This window comes from Gouania willdenowi, chromosome 24 (assembly GCF_900634775.1).
Source record: "Gouania willdenowi chromosome 24, fGouWil2.1, whole genome shotgun sequence".
In the NCBI taxonomy this organism is placed as follows: Eukaryota; Metazoa; Chordata; class Actinopteri; order Blenniiformes; family Gobiesocidae; genus Gouania; species Gouania willdenowi.
In genome coordinates, this window is record NC_041066.1 from 25,536,672 (window position 1) to 25,556,395 (window position 19,724).

General features: G+C 45.5%; 2 protein-coding genes across 2 annotated transcripts; both read left to right on the forward strand.

Annotated features, from left to right (window-relative positions):
- Positions 1-6,386: 6,386 nt before the first annotated feature.
- On the forward strand, positions 6,387-8,823 carry LOC114458102 (trace amine-associated receptor 1-like). Its single transcript, XM_028440354.1, has 4 exons — positions 6,387-6,425; positions 6,470-6,577; positions 7,094-7,215; positions 7,875-8,823. Exons 1-4 carry the CDS (start codon positions 6,387-6,389, stop codon positions 8,821-8,823), a joined length of 1,218 nt encoding a protein of 405 aa, XP_028296155.1.
- Positions 8,824-16,889: 8,066 nt separating this feature from the next.
- LOC114458103 (trace amine-associated receptor 4-like) lies at positions 16,890-17,870 on the forward strand. Its single transcript, XM_028440355.1, has one exon. The coding sequence runs from the start codon at positions 16,890-16,892 to the stop codon at positions 17,868-17,870; it is 981 nt and encodes a 326-aa protein (XP_028296156.1).
- The last annotated feature ends 1,854 nt before the right edge of the window (positions 17,871-19,724 follow it).

The window sequence follows — 19,724 nt, forward strand, 5'->3', positions numbered from 1 at the left end:
TAAAATATACTGCTGCAATTGCAATTGGTTGAACCTAATTCCTGTTAAATTTGCTAGAGTTTATTTCTCCGCTTGGACGGGAATATGCAATAACCATTTGAAATTGGAGAGAGAGCTGGAGGCGGCCTTATGTGGACCAGACCATTGCAGAGGGGGGCTGGGGTTAAGGTGCTGTGTTTGTCCCTTAGTTTTAGTTGTCTATCCCCTGTGTTTCTGCTTATTTATATTTGGTATGGTCCAAGCTGTATTTAAGTTGACTCCTGTGTCATTTCAGGAGGTCAGTTTGTTTGTGTTGGTTGGTTCCTTTTGCACATTCTATCTTGGAAATGTAAAGTTACATTAAATTGACCTCTTTAATTGGCCTGTGTTTGTCTGTGGCCAATAAAGCACCTTTTTTTTTTAAAATGTAAAGCTTTTGTCTCCTTGCCTCACTGCTTGGTCCCTAACACTACTGTTTGTTTCCTAATGGTTCTATTTCATAATATTTCGTGAGATGTCTCACTATGGGATACACACTCCCTGTAGCCCTCAGAAGCACTTTTCACAATTTGCCAAGCCCTGATGGGATGGAAAGAACTTTCCATCCGCCGGGAACACTCCCACCCTCTATATAAGAGGGAGGGTGGATGTACAGTTCCCCATTCAAACACCTCTTCTCTCACTCAAGCACATCTCGCGTTCTTATCAGCTAAACTGTCCACAGGCGGCTTCCTTCATGTTTTCCAGTCTCCGGGCACTGGCAAGTATAAACGCATTGCGTAGACCACAACAGGTCGAGAAGCAACCAGTAAGTGCTGCTCCTTCACAGGTTAAGTGAAAATTCAGAGCTCCGGCTGTCGGCTCTCCTCCAACGTTGCTGCTTTGTCGCACGTTGGTCCTCGAGCGGCTCTCTCACTCACGTCGTCTGTTAGCCGCTCCGACCTCTGCACCGACAGGTCCAGACCTCCCGGACATCACCACTTGTTAGAAGGCTGTTTAACTTGATCAACATGGCACAGAACTCTAAAAAGAAAACAATAATCTTGTCACTAGACGCAGAATAACCATTCGATAGAGTCAACTGGTCATTTCTCCTTGCTGTCCTTGGCAAATTTGGCTTTGGAGAATCATTCATACAATGGATCTCCACCCTATACTCTAAACCTAAGGCCTCAGTAACCACAAACAAAATAACATCCCAAAGCTTCTAACTGCAGAGGGGAACGAGACATGGTTGCCCACTCTCACCTTTGCTTTTTGCAATATTTGTTGAACCTCTCGCAGCAGCTGTTCGTCAGAACTCTGTTATTAAAGGAATCCACTCATCCATCTCAGAACACAAAATTAATCTTTATGTAGATGATATTTTACTCTATTTGCAAGAACCCCAATCCTCATTAGAAGAAGTATTTAAACTAATAAACAGCTTCTCTAAACTATCAGACTATTCCATTAACTGGTCGTAATCATCAATCCTTCCTTTAACGAAAAATTCATGGAACCCAGCAACCCAAAACCCACATTACCCCTCCCCCACAAATATAATTAAATATCTAGGCTTAAATATATCACCAAACCTAAATGAATTAATTAAACTGAACCTAGACCCTCTGTTGGATAAAGTCACAGAACACCTGCGGAGATGGAACAATCTCCCCATCTCACTCCTTGGCAGAATAGCCTCAGTTAAAATGAAAATCTTACCTAAAATAAACTATCTGTTCTCTATGATCCACTGAAACCACCAATGCAATGGTTCAAAAGATTAGATTCTGCAATTACAAAATTCTATGCTAGGAATAAAAAACCTAAAATAAGTTTTTCAACTCCTCAAAAAAATAAAAGCGAGGGAGGGTTGGAAGCCCCTAATTTCACGCATTATTACCTAGCAAACCAAATTCTATATTTAACAGAATAGATAAAACCAAAAGAATACCACAACACCTGGCTAGAAATAGAACAGCTAGACTGTAAACATATTAAACTCTCTGATCTCCCTTTTATCACTGCGACCCTCAAACGTCATAACTGCTTTAAAAACCCACTGATTGCCTCCACCCTGACTGCGTGGTGGAAAGCCCTGGACATTACAAATGTTCAATTAAAAACTAGCATGCTGTCTCCAATCTGGCACAACCCTGACTTTAGAAACAGAAAAACACCGCTCTATCTAAAAACATGGGAAGATAGCGGAATTATTCATCTCCAAGACCTCTTCGAAAATGATAAGCTCAGGACATATAACAATCTAACCCAAACATTTAATATAAATAAAAGTTATTTTCTTCAATGCCTACAAGTAACAAAGACAATTAAGAAAAACACGGCAATAGATTTAATCACCTTGCAACCTCCTGAACTGGCCATATATATGAAAAATATCTCAACAAAAACAAAAAAAACTCTCAAAAATATACAGAGCACTCTTGAACACTAGCTCTAATCACTTACCAAACACTAAATGGGAAGCTGAACTCTCAATCACCACGAACACCGATTTCTGGACAGATATTTGTTGCAATACCTTTAAGATGACTAAAAACACAAATCTTCAGCTAATTCAATACAAGGTCCTCCACAGATCCCACATTACCCAACAGAAAATGTATAAAATGGGCTTCTCCCCAACAGACATCTGCTCTCAGTGCACCCAGGGAACAGCTGATTCATCTTTACATGCCGTATGGCTTTGTTCGCCAGTTCAACAGTTTTGGTTTCTAATCACTGAAAAACTGTCCTCCATTTTGGACTGCAGGGTTCCTCTATCTCCAAATCTGTCTGTTAGGAGACCTGACTATGCTTGATATTCCAGCAAACCAATCACAATCCATCCTTGTGGCACTCGCCATAGCAAAAAAAACAATATTAGTGAATTGGAAAGATAAAAAATTGTTAAGCATAAACCAATGGCGAAATCTCCTCATAGAATTTATTTCTATGGAAAAGATGTCTGCTCTCAGAAAAAATCAAATAACCTACTTTGAGAAGCGTTGGACTCCTTTTCTAATTGCATTGAATCTTGATTTTTCATTTTTAGCCTGATGATCTAGCCTGCAAGCAACTGCCAGCACCACTCTTTACTAACACACTGATCGAACTGTAGTCCTGAACCTCCATGGGCTTGTGGGTGGCCTTGACCTGGGTGGCTTGAGTGGGTTGCTGAGGTGTTTTAGGTGCCTCTGTGGGGGCGTGCGTCCCTTTCGGGTGCTCTCGTGGTCCCTGGGCGGTTTGGTGTTGCTCTCCTGCCCCCTTCGTGCACGTCTGGGTGGCCCTTGGTGCCGGTGGCCTGGTGTCTCTCTGCCACTCTTTCCTCTTGCTCTCTGTCCCCCTGTCTCATCCTCCCCCCCTCCTCCCCTGGCTGGGGCCCGCTGTCCTCCGGGCTGTGCTGGCGTCGGGGGTGTCTCATGTCGGCGTGGGGGTGATTGGGGGTGGTCTCCGTGGGTGGGGGGGGGCTCTGCTGGCAACATTGATGTGGGGTTGTGGTGCCTGGCTGGGGGGGGCATGGGTTCGCCTACCTATCAGTCCGTGGCTGGTGGGGTGGCCCTGCTTGGGTGGTTGGTGGCATCCTCTCTCGTCGGGGGGGCCGGGGCCGCCCACCTGTGGAGGGTGCTATGTCGTGGTGTCGTGCGGACCTGTGCTGGCCCTGGTGTGGGAGCTGGCCTCTCTCCTATGCGGTGGCCGCCTGCTTTGGCGGGGCAGGCCGCTCTGGGCCGGCTGGCGGCGGGGGTCGCCTCCTGGACTGCTGGGGGATGTGACTGGTGACTGGTGCCTGGCTCCGCCTGGGGGGGGGTCCCGGCGTGCGCCATATGGCCGCCGCGGGGGGTCTCCGGTTGTGCTGCTTGGCGCGTCTCTGGGGCCCGCGGTGCCGTGTGCCTGTCTGCGCCATCTGCCCTCTCCGGTGGCCCGCCGTGCGGACGGGCTGGGCTCCTACCAGACAGGCCTCCTACATGGACACTTCACATCACTCACTCCCAGCTGGTCTGGCTCACCCACTTGTTGCACCACACTCACATACCCAACCCTTGGGGGGCTGGATGGTGCGGCTGGGGGTGGAGGGGGCCGCCGCCTGCGCTACTAAGTAGTGGCGCTGGGGCGGCACTCCCACCTCTGGCTACCCTACTAATCCCTCCAATTTTAATTACACCTCAACACACCACCCCCTGGAGGGTGGGACCACCACTTCCACCATCCGGAGCTATTGCACCACATACACATATATACACATAGGCTGGATAGGGAGCACCGCTCCCCTCCATCCACCCTTTTTTAATAGCACTTCATACATTCACTAAACACATGCATTCACTCAGGGGATAGGGAAGTGCCATAACAGGGTGGTGGGTAAATTCACACATCTGGGCCTGTTGGGCCCGGCCCCTCTGTTGATGGCTGGGCTACCGTGTGGGGATCGGGGGGTGCGGTCGGGCGGGGTGGTGGGTCTCTGGGGGCTCCCTTTGCGGGGTCTCTCCGGGCGGTGCCGGCCTGGTGGGGCGTGAGGGTGCCCCTTCCCTGCGGGTGGGGCTTGGCGCTTGTCTCGTCTCCTGGTTGCCTTGGAGGCGTGCCTCGCGGCGTGTGGGTCCGGGGCGGCTTGCCGCGCCGGTGTGGGGGGTGGGCGCGCTGGCGTCTGGGCGGGGTTGCTTGGCGCTCCGGGGTGGTGCTCTTTGCTGGGGGGCGGCTCTAGCTGTTCCGGGGGTTGAGGTCGGTATCGGCCACTTGGTAGGTCTGTCCTGCTATCTGCGGGCTGGCGGGTGGGTGGGTTCTGCGCCTTTGGCTGGGGGCTGCTGCTCCTCATCGGTTGTGTGCCATTGGGGTCCCTCTCTCCTTTGGTGGCGGCCACCTGTCGCTCTTGCGCCGGGGGGGGCATTGCCCCGTGGCTTGCGCTGTCCGGTGGGGGGCGAGACCTGGGCAGCTGTCTTTGTGCCGTCTGGGTCTGCGCGGACTTGCTGGGTTGTGGCCTGTTTGTGGGCTGGGGGGTGCCCCCCACAGGGGTCTGGCCCAGGGGCTCGCCCTTGCGGGTTCCCCGTCTTGCGGTGGTGCCCTTTGGGTCCGGCGGGTCTGGCCGGCTGGCTGGGCCGGTCGGTCCTGGCGGGGGTCTTCCGGGGCGGGTGGTACGGGCCGCACCCTGCCATACCATCGCGCGGGCGACATCAAGGAAAGGCGATCTGGCGCGCTCTGGGGTGCCTGATCGGTGCACCTGGGGGCCGGCGGGGCAGCTTGCAGCATCCGCTTGGTGCCCTTGGCGACAATGGGCGTGCTGCTCTCAGTGCTGCTTCCGTTCCGGGTCCTTCTGGCCTGGGGTCCCGACCCTGCTGGCTCCGGGCCCACCGGCGGGCACCCACCGGCTGCCCGTTCCGCGTGGCTCTGGCCATCTGCTGGGGTCTCTCTGGGCCCTTCCCTCGGGGGGTTGGGTGTGTGTGGGTGGGTGTGTGTGGGAGCTGGATGCTGGCGGGGGGCCTTGGGGTTGGGGTCGGTGGGGGGATGCGCTGGGTGCTCGGCTGCTTGGGGCTTCCTCGGATGTGTATGTGGGGGGCGGTGGCTGCCTCTCGGCCTGGGATATTGGGGGCATCTGGGGGGTTGCTCGGCCGCGGGGGGGTTGCCTGAGACTCCCTTGCCCCCGCTCGTTCTGCTGGTCTGGCTGCATCTGCGGGCTCAGGGCAGTTCCTGAAAACCCCAAGCCTCAGCTCCAGCTGACTGCTCCTTCCAACATTACCGCTCCGGCGTGCACATTGGCCTCCAGCAGCCTCTCACTCCGGTACGACCCCGGTGACAGCCCGCTGCTACCTCTGTGCCACAAGGCCTGAGCTCACGGACCCCAGCACATCTGCTGTCGTCAACAACCACGGCTCCAGCGTGTGTAGTCTCTCTCCCGAGCCTCCACCACCGTATAAGGCCCGGTTCCAGCTCCACCAGTACCACGATACCCAAGCTCCCAAAATCCAGCAACCCAGCTGCTGTTCAAAAAGAGTCAACGCGGTCCCCGATGTCTCGGATGTCGGGCGCACGCTGTCCTGCATCCCTGCTAGCACCTGCGTTAGCAGGTAGCATAAAAGCTAATCCACCTGCTTTTCCTGCCTGTGTCAAGCGGCGATGGAAACCGAAACGCCTCTCACCGAGGAAACGAGTTTCATTGCAGCTTGCTGCATGGCGTTCGACGTACGCAGCCTCCGTCATAGGCTGGCGCGTCTGATGTCTGCCTAGGCCCCCCTTCTTCCTCCTCACGGCGCTTCTGCCCATGACCCCAGCTGGGGCTCCCAGTGGCCTGCTGCCTTTGTCGCCACTCCGGAGAAGGTTTTCACACCTTCCTCCTCTCTCCGAATCTTGGACACCGTGGAGCTGTGCCTAGCCATCCCGTGACCCACCGTCGTAACGGAGACCACTAGGTTTCGCTATGCGATCGCAGCTCCACCATGGGTGGTGCGGACGACATCAAAGGGTTACAGGCTGCAGTTTGCGGCTGTCCCTCCCCGTTTTGCCGGTGTAACACACTCAGGCCCAGGGAGACCTGGTCCATGTATTACAGGAGGAGATCGGCTCTTTGCTGAGCAGAGGAGCAATCTATCGTTCCACCCGCACTGTCCCAGAGCGGTTTTTACTCCAGGTAATTACTCTCACCCTATCCTTGATCTTCGAGCTTTGAACAGATTTCTCAGGAAATATAAGTTCGGGATGCTTACGCACACGCCTCCATTACGCCTGGTGAGTCAGGGAGTTTGGTTCACGTCTGTCGACCAGAAGTATGCGTATTTCCACATTCCGTTATATCCCCATCAGAGAAAGTACCTGAGATTTGCTTTCCAGTGGATATGTCATGACTTACTGTGTGCTCCCCGCTGAGGGGGCGGGGCATTCGCTTGGCCACCTATTTGGGCGATTGGATGTTTTTGGCACAATTTGAATCGAAGGCCACAGCATACACACGCATTCTGTTAGGTCACCTATCTGATCTAGGGTTCGTGACAAACGCAGAAAAGAGCATGTTGTCCCCTACACAGGAAATTGTCTACTGAGACTCTCTGCGCTCGGTGCCTCTCACCGCGCACCTCTCGGTGCAGCGGGTGGAGACGTTCAGAGCATGCCTTGCGCTGTTTCAACCGGGCAAATTTGTTCACTTCAGATTATGTCTCCGGGTACTCAAATTGATGACGATGATGTCATCCGCCTCAGCCACCTCTACGTGAGGGAATTCCAGCCTCGCATGGGCTCAGCTCTGCGCCGCTGGCGGGTCTCTGATTTCCTGTTCGTTTATCATCCCATAAATTAATATTGATCATCATTAACTGTCAGCAGTTTCCTGTCTGTTATTCTCTTCCTGCTTTTTCAGCAGCAACAGTGTTGTTTTTGGTCTGAATTATGGATTTTAATTCTTCATATTTTTAAAGAAGTATTCCTCAATTGTGAAGTAAGTTGCTCTCTACAGTTTCTCTGTGATTGTGATTGGTCTGATGGTATAATCTCCCTCTGTCACAGGAGCGTGCACGTAGCCAGACTGTAACCACTTCACTAGGACTTTGAGGAGAGGACAAAAACGTTTAAATTTTCAAGGCACTCCGTGTATATATATATATATATATATATATACAGTATAATACAGACGCACATGCAAAATACAATGTAAATAAAAAATGGTTGTAATGGTTATAAATCAAATACATTGATGAGTGAACAGAATAACCAGTGAGATTCTAGCCACTCCTTTAAGTTTTTAAGCTAATGAGTGGAAATTTGCATATATCAGCATAAAGATACAACCTCTCAGCTCCCCTGTGTTTGTTTCCATTATCACTAACACTTCCATGCAAGCTCAGCCTCTGTGTGTGTGTGTCTGAAGGTGTGTGTGTGTGTACAAGTGTTGTCATTGTTATTTTCTGTATGGATCATTCTTTCTCTTTCAACAGGACTGATGATGAAACCATTTCTTTCTGCAATGAATCAGGTTCAAACTTATTTGACCAAACTGTCTTTTCGTACTTGTCATGTGTGTTAATCGGTTTGCTGTCAGTTCTAATCACGTGTGGAAACTTTCTTGTAATAACTTCGATCATTTACTTCAAACAGCTCCACACTCCAACAAACTACCTGGTCCTCTCTCTGGCTGTGGCTGACCTGCTTGTTGGAGTTTTCATTATGCCTTTTACTACAGTTCTGTCAGTCAGCTCTTGTTGGTATTTCAGACGTTTAGTGTGTAAGCTACGAAATGTCCTTGACTCATTTCTGTGCCTATGCTCCATTCTGAATCTGTGCGCCATCTCTGTTGACAGATATTATGTTGTGTGTCAGCCTTTGATGTATAAAACTAAAATAACGGGCCGTGTTGCAGGGTTCATGGTCCTGGTGGCTTGGACCATCTCTGCTCTGCTTGCAATCCTCATCACAGTCAATGCTTCACAAGAGAAGCAAACCAATGCTAGATGTAAATTATTTCAAATCTCAAAAATGGCCCTCTTTGGGGCCTTTGTGGGATTCTACATACCAGCCATTGTAATTGTTTCGCTTTACATGAAGGTTTTGGCAGTGGCACAGAGACAGGCTGTGAGCATTCAGAGCACAAAGTCTGGAGCTACAGTCAGTAAGATGGAGAGAAAAGCCACCAAAATTCTGTCTGTGGTCATTGGGATTTTTCTCATATGTTGGGCTCCTTTTGTCATCTGTGTCTCTTCTTACCCCTTCATCATTTCTGAAGTACCAGGTCTGGTGCTGGAGACATTGAAGTGGCTTGGCTGGTCAAACTCGATGCTTAATCCTTTCATTTATGCCTTCTTTTACAGATGGTTTAGAAGATGTTTCAGAATGATTGTTACAGGGAAAATATTTCAGGCAGGTTATTCTAACTCTAAACTGTTTTGACCAAGATATTTTGAATGAGCTCAACCCAATGTTTGTTGTTTATTTTACTCTCACTACTGTTTGTATTGGTCAGTACAGCTCACAATATACACATCATCAAAAATGATAACATGGTTTTTCTGTTGTAATTTAGTAGGCCCTCTTTCCATTAGCCTAAAATTTACAGTTGGTGTATTTTTTTGCTTGATGTAGGTGGATGTATTCAATACTTTGCCTTATCGTTATGTGAAGCATAAGGAATGCTCGTACCAGATTTCTATTCAAATGTACAATGCTTCACTATTGTAATTTTGAGTTTTTATTTATTTTTAGTGGTTTTGTATGAAGTCCTGAAAAATACCTTCCTTAAATGTATCTTGTTTGAAGTGAACATTTTACTGAGATTAAAACTCAAGTAAAACCTATCTTTATAATAAACAAAATGTAATATACTTAATTTTATTTGAAATTTCAAAATGTTAATGTAATCATTAACGAAATATAGGGTTTCTGCACAAAGGTTTTTTACTTTTACTTCAAATATACAATCATACCATACAAGACAGTAATGACTATTCTCTGTATTTATCCTTTATCCATATATCACATCTCCAATTTAACATATCCTATAGAGGCTCTCTGCTCTGGAACAATTTACCTCCCACGATAAGATCCATATCCTCCTACTTATTCTTTAAAAGGCAATTAAAAAAACATCTTTCATGTATCTTACATTACACCAATTTACTTATTACATTTCCTTTTTCATCTTCAATTATCATTTTGTTCAATACTTTCATTTGTCTTTGGATATTAATATTTGTTTATATATTAGTTTATTCAATGATGAATTGTGCATGATCTTTTAAGTGTTTTTAGCCTTTATTGTTTGTGTATATTAAAAAGGGTGGAGCTCTTGTACAAGCCCATTGGGCTTCGTTCACTATTTGCACCCTAAATATTTTTTAAATGTGCTAATAGATAAATGATATGAAGGTGAGCAAATAATGAAAACGTTTAATGAAAAATACAATACTGCAGAATTAAACAGATACAAATCAGATTCATATCAGGAGAAATGTGATGCTGCTTTTCGTGCTTTCACAGACACTTCACTGGGACACTACCTGCACTTTTAAGGAAATCTGCAACATCAAATCCATCAGCTGATCCTGGACTTTACATGTGAGTGCCCTGAGAGCACAGATACTGTATCTCAAACAAACCATCAATGCTGCATTAAGACATTATGCTGATTTTCAAAGGTACAAACAACTTTTCAAACTGATAATATGGCTTCTCTGTGTGTCTTTAAAAACATTCCATAACACAATTTCTAATTATCTCAAAAGAATGATAATCAATGTTGTAGGTCCATTTATTTCACTGTGAAATATGAGTTGCTTGAAGTAGCTGTATTATGATTCATAATCAAAAAGCAGTTCAATTAAATGCACGCTAATCTATATTTGTGTGTCAGTAAAATGTATACACTCACATTCATAAAAACAACTGGTCAATTCTAAATGCATTTTTGCTTAGATTTGGATTGTAAAACAAATGTGACTCCATGTATTTACTAATAAACATTTTTTGAACTAAATCAAAGAATATCTGTATTGTGAATGTTTAGTCACTGATTGCTACACTCACAAGAAACAATGAAGTACAGACATTAGATGCTTTACTCAAGGTTCTAAAGCAATCCTCTCTAATCACATCAATTCTAATAATTGTGGTTCTAATAAAAGGTTACAATTGTACTCATTAGAAGAATTGTACAACATTGTGGGTTAACGGTGTGTCTTGCTGCTCACTTGATCCTGTTCCAGGTGATTTAACAAATTAGAAAATTAGTTGGCATTAAAAGTGTTTACAGGAGTGCTTAAAACATTAAAAGAGCAAAACAAATAAATAAATAAAAAATACACTTAAAGAGACCCAGGGGGGGCGTAAAAGTTATTTTCAATCTTTTCGTCTAGGGAAACAATGTTTTTCAGTTGAAATGGAGTATTTATGTGATCAGAAAACAAATGAAGAAGAGAAGAAGAGGGAGTTAAGGTGGGACATTAGAAGGAGTGATTGACACTAAGCTATTTTGCTTCTGTTGAAAGTATAATGGAATGCTACTGTTGTGCATATTGTGTTGTGGGGTGTAATCTAATGAACCAGTCCGGTGACAAATGTGGAGAGATTAAAGAGGGTGACGCTACACCTGGCTTAAGTATAACGATGGTGGCCGTGAACAAAGGGAGAGGGTGATTGATTATACCTAAACCTGATGTTTGGGATCAACGTATCTAAGGTTAGGTCCAATACAAGCTTATTCCACAGCCTAAGGCATGCCAGTGTATCTACGAGCGATGTGCAAGAGCTGCTATTGTCAACCCCAATGGCACCCCAAGCCCAAAAGACCAGCAAGGCTGATAGCAAGGATGGGCGGCCAGGAGGCCCAGGCCACCCCCCAGGGCCAAGCCACACCCCCAGGCGCCCTAGGCCAAGAACCGGCACCCTCCTTCTGCACACATGCATACACCTGAGCAATCCCCAAGAACCCAGGATTGGCCTTCACCATGGGTTTCGCTGGTGCAGAGGGCTGGTTCGGACTTCCTCTGGGGCCAGCTGAGAAGGATCTGGTGGGCCAGTGTGTGGTGTGCATGGCAAGTCTGCTGGCTGGTCTCGCTGGCCCCCATGGGCACCGTGCTGGGGCGTTTCAGGGGCGGGTTTTTGGGTAAGGACTTCTGGGTGCGCGCCCATCTATCATCTGCTTGGGTACTGGGGCCTGTTGTTGCTGTAATGAACATTTCAGGGCGGGATTGTTCTGCAGCTGCCTCTGTGGGAGGGGATGGTGGTGTAATGTAGCAGCACCTGGTAGAGGGTGCACTTGTTTGTGGCTGGCGGTGTGTCCCTGCTTGGGCGGTTGGTGGTGCTCTCTCTTCGTCTCTTTGGGGGTGTGGGTGCCGCCTTCCTGTAGGAGGTGTTGTGTTGTGGGAAGGGGATGTGTTGGTTCTGGTGTTGGCATTCTGGCATTGCTCTTGACTGTAGGGCGGGCTGCTCTGGGTCGATCTGCGGCGGTGATTGCCCCCTGGAGTGTGTGATTGGTGCCCTGTTGTGCTTGAGGCACCGTGGGACTGGCGTGGGTTGGGGTTGTTCCACTGGTGTGGGTTTCCTGCCTTGCTACTTGGCATTGCCCTGGTGCCTGCAGTGCAGCATGTCTGTCCTCACCATCTATCCTCTCTGGCTCACACCTGATAGGCCACCTTCTTGGACATTCCATTTTATTCTCAGCTGGTGTGGCTTACATTTTCACTTGGACCACACAAACTAATCCAACCCTTGGGGGGCTGGATGGCGGGGCAGAGGATGGAGGGTTGTTGGCGGGTGTCACTTGTGCTGCCATGTAGTGGTCCAGGCGGCACTCCACCTTCAATCCCCTGCCAATGCCTCAAATCATACACACTGGTTAGGGAAGCCACACCACACCCATAACAGGGTGTGGTCTCACTTGTCAGGTGGAGGCCCAGCTCCTTTGCGGAAGGTTGGGCCGCCGTGCTGAGTTTAAACACATATGAATAGTGCAGTGGGGCGTTGTCGGATGGTGGGTCTTTGCAGCCAAGTGGGAGGTGTGGCTGGTGACTTGCGTTGCCGCGTCTCTCCGTGCCCTATCGGTCTTGCGTTGTATGATGGTGCCTGTTCTTTTCTGGTGTGGCTGGGCGCTGGCCTTGTGTCTTGGTAGTCTTGGGGGGCAGTCCCCGCCTGTGGTGGGTTGACCTGGGGCATCTAATCGGGTCTGCACGGGGAGTGGGCACAGATGGAGGGCCGTTGGGGTGGCACCCAATGTCCTGGTGGGTGGGGCTGCTGCTGTGCATTGGGTGCGGCACCGTTGGTGTGTCTCTTTCTCACGGGGGTGGCTGTTGGATGGTCAGCCATAGCACTCATGGTGTCTGGTGGGCAGCGAGGCCTGGGTCGCTGTCTCTGTGCTATCAGGGGCGGTATGGCCCTGCTGGATCATGGCTGATCTGCGATTTGCCTGTTGGGGCGTGTGCTCAACCTCAGGGGTCCCCGGCATCGGTTGGGCACCCTTGAGGCTACAGGCTGTGACTTTGCCTAAGGGAAGGCCGTACCAGCAAGTATGCAAAGTGCTGACCTGCTGTCTTGAGCCCCCCGGTGTGGCGGACTGTCCGGGAACATGGGGGCTCTGCCTTTGACAATCACCAGGCTGCTAGAGGCCAAAGTAGGAGGTGGTTCTGGGCTCTCCGTGGGCTCGGCCGGGGTTTCCGGGAGCTGGTGGGATGGCTTGCAGCACACACAACCCACCCCCGGTGTCCTTGTGTTGGTGGGGGAGGATCCGGGTGCATTGCTTCCTTGGTTTCCAAAGTCCGGTGTTATAACTTGCCAGACTAGTTTTAACTTGCCCTGCCATGTCCTGAGATTTAGAGCCGCTGGCTGTTAGGTTGTTTTATCTGTGAAGGTCTTCTGACTTTATCTTGTTTTATAAGTCATAACAAGGCCAATAAAGTATAATCTTGTCTTTTAGCAATATGTCCTTCTTCCCCCTTAATTCATTCAGTGCCAGCCATTTTCAGAATTTCTACCCCCCTCAGTGCCAGCCGTTTTTGACCATTTTGACTGATTTTAAAGACCCACAGAATATTTTCTAATATGACTATCTGAAATCTGACACCAGATTCTAAAAGATTGAAGCCTCTACTTTCATTTACAAAAAGAATTTGTTGGCCTGTGGGCAGACAGGTACGGACAGGCCAAGTCAAGTGCAGCCATGGTGGTCGCAAATGCAAAAACCCGGACCTGGAGGAGTTTGGTGAGGCCATGGAAAACAAATTCTAGATGGCTTTGAAGGGGTTCTGGACCACAATCCAGCATCTCAGGAGGGGGAAGCGGTGCACAGTCAATACTGTGTATGGTGTGTATGGTGTGAATGGTGCGCTGCTGACCTCGACACAAGATGTTTGTAGATCGGTGGAAGGAATACTTCAAAGACCTCCTCAATCCCACCAACACACCTTCCGATGAGGAAGCAGAGCCTGGGGACCCAGGAGAGGACTATTATATCTGGGACTGAGGTTGCCGAAGTGGTTAAAAAGTTCCTCAGTGGCAGACCTCCGCAAGGCCTTGGATGTTGTGGGGATGTCATGGTTGACACGACTCTGCAGCATCGCATGGACATAGGGGGCAGTGCCTCTGGATTTGCAGACCGGGGTAGAGGTCTGCCTTTTTAACTCATTCAGTGCCAGCCATTTTCAGATTTTCTACCCCCCTCAGTGCCAGCCGTTTTTGAGCATTTTGACTGATTTTTAAAGACCCACAGAATAACCCTTTTATTTAAAAAAAAGATTTTGTTTCTGGCTCGTTTCCTTCTCCTGTAATCAGCCGTTGAATAGAGCAAGTTCTACACAAATCTTCAGTTTCAGAGCAAAAAGCTGAGAAAACAGCATTTTTGTAAAAAAAACAAAAATACCCTGTCAGTGACTTTAAACCTTTTTTTTTTTTTGCTTTAGTGACAACTCTAACATCTGAACACTGTTTCCTTATATAAAACAAAAAAAAAAAAAACACTGAGTAAGGGCTTTTGATGGCAAAATTATTATTTATCTATCTGGGTCAGAGTTGAATGAATTTCTTACTGTATTTTGGCGTTCCTCCAAGTTTCTCTCCCGTCAGTCTGTACACACGCAACTTCCTCTTCCTCCCGACACGCAGCAATGACCCGTTTAGCCCGGTTAGTTGATGGTTTTATCTCACCATCGCAACATTATCAATAATCTACTCAGGTCCACACATTTTCTGTGTTAGTATGTGGAGCTGTGAGCTGCTGGATACGTCACAATATCACTCTGTAGGACCATAATCTCACCCGTTCCTGCTTCTCCTCCCCAGCTAATGGTAGCATCAGTGGCTAATCTCTTATCTAAAGGTGTACTGCTGCCATCTTCAGGGCACAGTTGGTCACTACAACACCCCGCAGCTTAGATATTGATGAGGGACCTCCGCCAGGGTGTTTTCTAGTAATCCCCGCGAAAAAACGCAAATGACAAGTTATCCCGTCAATGGCACTGAGTGAGTTAATAAGTGGGCTTTAATAAGGTTACATGTGCTAAAGCATGTCAGGTGTTTTTTTTCAATTTTTTTAAAGACAACAAATAATTAGTTTTGGAGCAAATATTGAACTATTATGCCTGATGTTATAACGTATCACCTGCAACAAAACAGGGTGTGTTTTATGTACAAAAATAGCCTTCTTGAAAGTTCATATATTATTACCAGGGATGTCCAGAAGCATAGGCGATGGGCAGAATTGCCTACTACTCACTTTCTGGCCACCTTCTATTCTTAAGCATGTTCATAAATGATTCCTTACTCCTTTAGCACCAAAAGAATATTTGGAATATTACGTGAATATCTGTAAATGTCACGTTTTCCTATTAGCTCATGTAAAGGCATGGCGGCGCGCATGGTTGCAGCGACTTACGGCTCTCCATTTCAGTGATCTTTTTTTTTATTTCTGTCGTTTTTCTTTATTCTTTGCATTATCGGCACCGCAAACATTCAGTACACACTCCAGATGCTTTTGGATATCGGGAACCACCACCCGATATCCGTTATGAGCGACTTTCACCACACGCATAACATCACGGACGACATAGCGAGACCGCTAACTGTTGTGATCGTCACAGCTGTGTATATTCCACAAGTGCCCATACTATAGACTCCCTAAATCTGACTCAATTTGTGGAGGCACTCACACACCATACCTTACCATTTCCTATGGTCTACCATTGTCTATTTCAGAAATATATGAAACTTGTATTTCCGATCATTTCCCAGTAATATTTAATTTCACAGCTCCTCCTCCTGCAGCCGAGGCACTTGTTCCAGGCTGCAGCCACCATGCCATCATTTCAACTATAGCTGGAGAGTTTATTGAGGCATTTACGAACTCCAGTTTAAATACTCAGGAAGAACTGCCTTCTCCTATGTCTGGATGGGTTCCTCTCCTCATTTTATTCCACTTGCTCTGGCATTTTAGACACCATTGCCACTGTCAAGCAAAGGTCCATCAAACCTAAAACAGACCCCTGGTTAAATGACACCACTCGGGCCCTGCTGGGGCCCAGCAGGTGGACCTTCAGGGACCTGTGCTGCAATGGTTCAAGTCCTACCTAACGGACAGGTCTTTTTCCGTAGTGATCAATGACTGTTTTGTAGCTTTTAATCTCTGAAATCGAATATGCTGTTCTGATCTCTTATCTTGGATACTGACCGTATTGTGCTGTACCACCAGGAAACGTAAATGTTTATTATATTGATTACGGGGTAGGCGTATATAAAAGCCTACTCCTTTTTTTGAGCTTCTGTAACTGATTATTGTGAATGTTGTAAAACTGCTCAAACTGCTAAAAAATAAACTAAACTAAACTTTTTATGTTTAAATGAGGGAAAATCTGAACTAATTCTTTTCGGCGCTCTAAACCCACTCTGTACTGTTCCTGGTCTCCAGTCTCTCGTTCCCCACAGTGTCATCAGAAACGTTTGGATACAAACCTGAGCTTTCACAAGCAAATTAACTCTGTAGTTAAGGCAATAAAAGTACACTTTTTGCCAAATGAAAGTAAACATACTTTCTTTCTAATCACTGTCAATTTATTAGGAACAAAAAACAGCAATTTGGACTTGTGACTTCATCAATATCAAATAAAATTTGATGTATTATTTAGATAATGCTTCACTGCAGAGGAAACTGTTTCGACTAATCAAAAATAGGCTCCTACCAATTGACCAATAAACAGCTCGTTTCAGTAGCATGGGATTATTGACCACTCCTCTGAAGTTGTTATGCATGTTAGCGTACAAGAATATTTCTCCAACAGAGATGTTTGTGGTGTGAAGGTCAGCTGGTGTATGCACCTGATGGTGAGACTGGGCATTGGATCATTATCTGACTTCTAGCTCTAGAGGACTTTAAATGGCTCAATGTTTCCATGATTGAGGTTTTTCTTTTCAGAATTGTTCTTTTTCACAAAAGACTACAAACTGATGCCTACTTTAATAGTTGGTATTATTGACTGATGGAACTGGATTTTTCCTTCAACAGAACTGATGTTGTTGTAACAAACACTCTTTTGTGTAATGAGTCCGACTCTAATTGGTCTGATGAGAAACATATTGCTTCGTATCTATTATGTGTGTTTGTTGGTTCGCTGTCCGTTCTGATAACATGTGGAAACCTTCTGGTAATAACCTCTGTGGTATATTTCAAACAGCTCCACACTCCGACCAACTACCTCATCCTGTCCCTGGCTGTGGCCGACCTGCTGATCGGAGCTCTGGTTTTGCCTTTTAGCACCATACTGTCTGTCAGCACATGTTGGCCCCTCAGAGGGTTGCTCTGTGTGGTTCGAAGTATCTTTGACTTGTCTCTGTGCTTTACATCTATTTTGAATCTGTGCTTTATCTCTGTTGACAGATATTATGTTGTGTGTCAGCCTCTGGTATACAGAACTAAAATTACTGCCCGTGTTACTGCAGCTATGATCGCAGTGAGCTGGGCAATCCCCATGTTTCTAGCAACTGTGGTTTCAGTAAGTGGAATGAGGCTGCAGTCTTCTGTGAATCGCTGTAATTTGTTTCAAAACTCAAAGCCAACAATTATCGGAGCCATTTCAACATCATCTCTTCCAGCTATTCTCATTTCCTCCCTTTATTTCAAAATTTTTCTTGTGGCTCAGAAACAGGCTCGCAGTATTCAGACCATTTTCAAGTCAGAAGACTCGAACATGGAAAAGAAGGCCACGAAAACTCTAGCAATAGTTGTTGGTATTTATCTCATGTGTTGGTCTCCTTACTTTCTGTGTGTGTCTTTTTACCCTTTAAGCAGTGGAGGAATACCAATCCTATTTATTGAAGCATTTAAGTGGCTTGGATGGTCAAATTCAATGTTTAATCCATTTGTATATGCATTTTTCTATAAATGGTTTAGAAGAGCATTTAAAATAGTTCTTTCTGGGAAAATATTTCAAAGTAATTTTTCCGATACAAATCTGATTTGAGATTTAATTGGAGATGCAGAATGTAATCAGACTCAATCTGTACCTCCAGAAAATGGATAAGCACAAATGTTGCACAAACTATCGTTATATTTATTTATATATACAGATACTTTATCGTGTAGTAAGATTGGTATATGAAATAAACTAAATAACCCTAACACTTAATGCATCACTTGTATAATGAATAATAAATGAACTAATTAAAGGTATGAAACACTGAATGGGTTGTGGTCTTGGAATTAAAACACTAGGGATGTCCCGATACAACTTTTTTTTACTTCCGATATGATACCAATAGTGCAGCCTTGTGTATCGGCCATAACCGATATTGATCCGAAACGATATCAACGTGAATCATACATACTTGTTATACTTATTTTGTAGTGTGGAATGTTAGAAAAGGTTTGATCATGTGATGTTACTCAAACACAGATAGTCAGTAACAGTAGGTTACTGTGTTGGAGTGTGAACCACAGTCACCTATAGATAGAAGTGCTGGAGCCGAACATTTTATCGAAGAGCTTATATCGGTAATTTTAGATGCAGTCCAATAAAATCCGATATTCGTTTTCTGGCTGATATCGAACCGATATCTGATATCAATATCGAATCAGGACACCTATATCAAACACTGCACGCGTTGATCAAGTCTTTTTTCCTTTTGTGCAGGAAGACTACATTACTGTATGTATCATGTATTCTTACTTATTTATTACATGTAATGAATAATTAATTATGTATTACTGCAGTCCATGTGTTAAATGCCTGGTTAGTTGTTGTAAAATGATACATTTCACATAAACAAAGTGTTTATGGGAGGTTTGAACAGTTTTATTCAACTGTTTCCAAATCAGTTACCCAAATTGAACACTAGATGTCTTCCTTCATGCAGCTGCCAACATGTCCTGTGCCAAGTGTTGGAGAAATCCAACATCAACATAAAAAAGAGATATCAAAACAGCATTGTTAGGAAGTTGGGCACTAATTTAACCATAACAAGGTTTGAATGTAACTAACCGATTGTCATTGAATAGGGATGTAACGATTCACTCAACTCCCGATACGATTTGATTCACAATACTGTAGGGGTGGGCGATATGGGAAAAATATATCACGATTTTTTTTCTTTGTGAAATCACGATTTTATCACAATTTTTTTAAATTCAAATCATTTAGACTATTTTAAAGTTATTTACCAATAAAACAAACCAATTCGCCTACTTAAAATCATTACCCTAAATAGAAAAAAGGAATAAAAGATCATTTAAGACAAGGTAATTGTCTTTTTCTTTCTAAATTGTATGTAAGCAAATTATCAAACTGGTTCCAAGTACAATTAACATCAAACAAAAAGGCTGACAAGTTATTTTAGTCCCAATCTTTTTACTTCGTTTAACTAAAGTAGTGCAGCATTAGCAACACTTACTACATAACAAAGCAGCACATCATTCTAGTGATTTCTATTTGTTATTGAGGTAACACACTCATTAATAAAACCATTAGATGTTCTGTGTATGGACCACAGACACATGACGCAGACACGGCACCACAAGGGTTAAAATGTTAACTACAGACGGTTCTACGATCTCCTTGATTTGGGAGATCGTCATCATGTTGTAATCCTTAACGATACTGGGTTCACGATACGATTCGCTCACGATTTATTTTATAAAATGGGACTGTAGACAAATGATGATTGAAAAATATTCCTTTATTTTTTTTTGGGAAAAAAAAAAAACTAGAAAATACTATTATTTTCCTTTTATTTTTCATTGTCAAAAGAATCCCTTGATAAACTATTCAAAACAATGCAATTTAACTAAAAATAAATATTGAATGAAATAAATAAAGGAA